Genomic DNA, 5,685 nt, shown 5'->3' with positions numbered 1-5,685 from the left:
GGAAATTAGCAACGAAACCACAAGTTTAACACTACAACGTACTATGAAAATGGTGCTTTCACCGCATCACACCATGCCCCATTTTGAAAACTATCCTAAGTATAAAAATGTACAACATAAACATTTGATAAAAATTTCAAGTCTTTACGCATATTCAAAATAAAAAAATTAATTTTATCAAAAATTTATTTTGCGTGAAAATTCCCGTTTTTCTTAATTTTTGATTTATTTTGGATCTAACCATTATTAAAAAAGTTAAATGAATTTTTATTACTCCAAAATTTGATGACTGTTACACCCAAAAAAATATATCATTGTAAAATCTATACGTTCATCTCTCCGCTCAGAATATAAAACTTCTAAAAAATAAAGTGAAAAGTCAGTAATATGAATTATTGTTAAATATAAAGAGAAAATATTTTAATAGTAAAATACTAAACCAAGTGACAAAAAACTATAATGTACTTAAATTAATTATTTAATAATGCCTACTAAATTTAAAAATTATAATTTATTCATGAAAAATAATTCATTTTACAGATTATAATATTTTAATCTTTAAGTTAAAATGTAAATGTTTAACTGAACTGAATAATTTCATACTTAAATTTACCATAAACTAAAAAAAATAAGATTTTTTGTAAAACATTTGTATTTTTTTATTTGATCAAATAACCAAGTCAAACACGTATGGTACAAATTACGTTGATTCCGCATAATTGACTAACAAAGTTATTAAATATCAATCACACTAATTTTTACACTTTTAAAATATATATAAATACAACTGTATATTAAATAATTGTATTCCAAATTATACCAAGATATTAGATACAATCAAGTTTTACATAACAAAATTAACCTAGCAAAAATATTATAATAAACATATAATATTTACTATACCTAATTAATACTTATCATTATCTCGATTTTTATTTTTAACGAGAATTTTTAATATCATTAATATAGGTATGTTCTTACAAAAATTAATTATCAATATTATCGAATATTTACAAAAATTAGCTTTCACTAATCAAATAACATATAAAGGTTAATGGCAATATGTCTTATCTAAATAAATTTCGTCACTTACCAATCATCTACATTGGTTTTGAACAGTCAATCTTTATCAAAACCATATAGTACAGTTAGTTTTTACAACGAAAGAATTCGTGCACGATAACAACGTATTTAAAACAGTATTCACTTGAATTTACAGGAGAAAAATTCGTTTTTACCATTTGTTTTATTGAAATCATTGTTTTGAACGTAAGGGTTCTAAAGAATTCTTGATTATTATAGATTTACTAGAAGCTTCTCCTGTAATCTGTAACAGTAAATAAAAAACCGTTTATAATAAAATTTCAAGTCCTTGACACAGCGCAGTATATTTTAATATACTCGTGTGCTCGTGAAATAAAGTCAACAAGTTTTATGATTGCAACTCAATTTTATCACGGTTTCATATCTTAATGCATAAATAAAAATTTAAAAGTTTCTTTTTTACATACATAATTAACGTATTATGAATAAAGTATACTTAAAGTTTTTACAGGTGTTACAAAAAACATATTATGTGTTAAAAAAGAGATAATATTCGAATTTTTTTATTATAATAATAATAACGGGATTTGTAACAAACAACTCGCCGTAGGTACCCTATTTTCACTTGTTGAACGTCAATTTTAACCATATTTAATGGGTTATTATTATTTCTTTTTTTTGTTCACTAAAGGTATTTCACCCATTATCTTCTAAGAATTGTATATGTTTATAGTTTTATAAATTTTTATTCCTTTCATTTAAACTATATTTAGTAATAATATAATGCAGTTACTGTAGTATATAAGAGATACCTACTTATAAAATATTCATAATTATTTGCGTCAATGAACTTTATGGACATAATACGGGTAACACATATGTATCATAAACTTTATGCATCAGTATAAACAGCTAAATCAATATTTTTTTTTCTTGATTATTACATAATATACACAACATAAACGTATAATTTATGAATATGATTTGAATTCAGGGAAATAAGAAATACATGCATTTAATGCATTGATTTCATTATATACATAATACATACAAATTTTATCTAAGCATTCTAAACTTTTATTTTCAAATACGTTAGGTGTTATATTTATATACAAATATTTACATACTGTATAGGTAAAGCTATTAATTATATGTATCCATCCGTATGAATATAGAATATGCATTAATTATACCTATTTCTTTATTTAATTTACTTCCAAAATGCAGTACCTACCTAATTTAAATGTATAAAAATTTATAAAACTACAAGCAGTGATGTATAATACTATTAATCACTATTACCCATATACGAGTATGCAGAATGATTAATGATTTATTATTATGCATAATTGTTTATGTAATTTTCAATTTTTTTGTTTGAAAGTGGTGATACAAATCTACAGTACATACGATGGAAGAAAATTAATCGTAAATGAATTGTTCGAAATTCACGTTAAGATAATGTTATTGTCAGTTGATGGTAAACAAAAAAAAAATAATAAAAAATTGATTTTTTAAAGTTTTAACTATATATATATATAATAATTATATAGTCTGTTATTTCATAATTTTACCTCTTTTCTTACATTACAACTTAATTTATTACAGATTTTACCAGTAGATAAATTACACAATCTTTCTGTACACAATTTATACCACACAAATAACGTGGAATTGTAAAATTGAGTATAAAATCTAATTATAAACAATATAGATATGGCTTTTGATAGGGCTAATTCACAAAATTATTGAATTGATTATACATTTATTATTTTCAAAGCTAAACTATTTATGGTTGTAATAAAGGACATTGATTAAAACAAATATTGACTATACACATTTAAAAATACAAAGTCTGCAAAATCACAACTAAAACTACAAAAAAAAAACAAAACGAGTATACTTAAGTCGACACATTTAAAAAAAATACCTAGTTAGTAACGAATATACATGTTTAGGTAAAATAAAAAAGTATACAACTATTTATTTTTAATAATAATTATGTTTAAAATTTATTAAAATCTTATAAACTGATCATAAAAAACGCAAATTTTTTATGATTGTATATTTATCATTAAAATTAACAAAAGTCAATTGCAGTTGTAATTAATTTAATATAGCACCTTAAAATATACGAAATTATTCATTTCTAATTTCCATTCAGTAGGATGATTTGGTAGGTTCTGGAGCTCCTCCCCCTTAAATTTTACATGTAAAAAAGATAGCAAAAAATTATAGGCAATTCGTGGTAGTCCTCCGAAACTAGCAATTTTACTCAATATAACTGACCCTCAACACATAAACCCAACACCACCGCCAGATCCGACACGTAACCGACATATATTTTACGCCTTCCCTTTATGCATTACCTCCCACCTTTTGAAGAAAATATATATATATATTCTGGTGAAATTTGTATAACTAAATTACACTTGACTGACATATATTTTCCTCTTACCAATATTACCACCCATATTTAACACACACACATAATATACCTACATTAATATACGATTATACGAATAGACACATTTACTATATCTCACCTACATCGCTTTTCACATAAATATCACCTACATATACACATACTTCACGTTTATAATACATATGCATACCTATATATATACCAACCTTATTTATACGTTTATATCAATGAACATAGATGTATCACAGCATACGTTACATATAGTACATGTTATACAGTAGTCGTAGTACACCTTATAAATACCTCGACCATCAGAATTCAATATAGTGAGTATATGTCTTTTTACTCAATTTCACACACATAGTCACAATTACGCATTCAAATCTATACCTGTCACCCTTTCCCGACATGTTTGACCAACGCATTATACGTTTGTATGACAACAGACCTTAGGACATGTCAAGTATTGTCGGATTACTAACAAGAAATTGTAGTACAAAATTTAATTAGTCCATGTACTGCCGTCTATATGTATGGTCATGTATTGTCGTCAAGTTCTAAAGTGTTTTTAAGTGTATTCAAATATTTTAAAAGTATCATCTTGATACACCATAGTTCGTTTTCGTACGTTAGTTCTGTATTGTACTCCGTGGCTATTTAATCGTTTAATTTCACTGTTATTTAAAATACATTATATTTTACTATATTTCATTACCCATCATTTTGTGAAGTGAAAGTATTGTTTCGAGTTCGACTAGTGTTCTTGTATTTAACGTAATCATGTTCAAGTGTATACTATGATAAAACCTTACATTGATTAAAATTTACGCAGACGATAAGTCACATTTGTACCTGATAAGATTTCTTGCAGTATATGCTCAGAAATATTTACACGAAGAGATAACCTCATCGAACAAGCAAGGATAAACATCGTAAGTATTTTAAATACAATAAACAAATTTATCAGATACAATATATATAAAAACAAGACTATGTTTATTTATAATTTATAATTATTACATAAATGACTTAATTTATTACATTAAAACGTATGTTATATATATATATAATTAGGTGTTAAACAGAGTTTAATTTGTTCGACGGATTATTTTCAGGTACAAATATCGTATTTCAACAACAATAACCAAACAAGCGAGAAATTCAAGATTTTTAAACAGCTGAAAACATTTACGATTATAATGGTAAATATATGATTCATATCTTTATATACTAACTTACTTATATTAATTTATAAAAATAAAACACTTCATGTAGGAATATAACTTTATCGATTAATTAAAATAAATATTCTTTATACCTTTCAAAATATTTAAAATAAAAATGCTATTAGTATTTTTCTTCAAAATCACATAAGACAATCACAAATGTAATCGTCGGTAAAATACATCAAAACATACGAATATCATCACTTCTTGTAAAAATATTATAATTTTAGATAAAATCCTGTACAATTATCATATTAACCCTGTTAAAGGCATATGTATCATATTTTATATATATATATATATATATTGTGTTAAAAACGTTGTAAATTGATTTCAATAATTTTGATAAATTCATGTAATATATTAATTTAAATATTTTCCATACAGTTATTATCATAGCGCTATTAAAAACATACATCAATTATTTTATTTTATTATATTTTAGTATAAACAGTGTAAATATATTATGACCATGATGTACATAATATATAACAATACGATATGAATATCTTATTTTCTATGAAAACATATACACATTAATATAATTAAATGAAATAATATCTTAATAAACGACTCTAACACCTTACTGTCCGCCATAATTATTTCATACTTCCTGAAAAGAACTTTGACCAACCATATCATTACTATAACCAGGCCCTATAACCATATTTGTTTTGCACTGTTATATATACTCCAACCCTATAGTAATAATGAATAATATACCTACTTCATTTTAGTAAATATTGTATTTTAAAATAAACATTTTCCATATGATCAAACACACCACAATATTTTATTTTCTTCAGGTAATTTTTACTAAAACGTTTATATTTCTAACAAATATAATAATATAATAATATGCATTCTTTCTTTCTCGTGAAACTTTAGATTTTCAATGTACAATACATTTCCATGGTTTAACAATACATTAGTAATTTTCAGTTCAATCTCGCAATGGTCATAAGCGCCATATCATACTGAAAATTCAAA

The 5,685-nt window shown here is 24.3% G+C and overlaps 1 protein-coding gene across 1 annotated transcript in view; it reads right to left on the bottom strand.

The window, feature by feature from the left end:
* Positions 1–1,007: 1,007 nt before the first annotated feature.
* LOC112593744 overlaps positions 1,008–5,685 on the bottom strand; it is a 21,894-nt gene continuing 17,216 nt past the window's right edge. The window contains exon 3 of the mRNA XM_025338267.1: positions 1,008–1,327. Coding sequence (XP_025194052.1) covers positions 1,256–1,327 — 72 coding nt within the window. The 3' untranslated portion in view covers positions 1,008–1,255. The remainder of the gene's footprint in view (positions 1,328–5,685) is intronic.

This window comes from Melanaphis sacchari, unplaced genomic scaffold (genome assembly GCF_002803265.2).
Source record: "Melanaphis sacchari strain LSU unplaced genomic scaffold, SCAv2.0 Contig20_pilon_pilon, whole genome shotgun sequence".
In the NCBI taxonomy this organism is placed as follows: Eukaryota; Metazoa; Arthropoda; class Insecta; order Hemiptera; family Aphididae; genus Melanaphis; species Melanaphis sacchari.
This window is presented reverse-complemented; position numbering and strand designations above follow the sequence as displayed.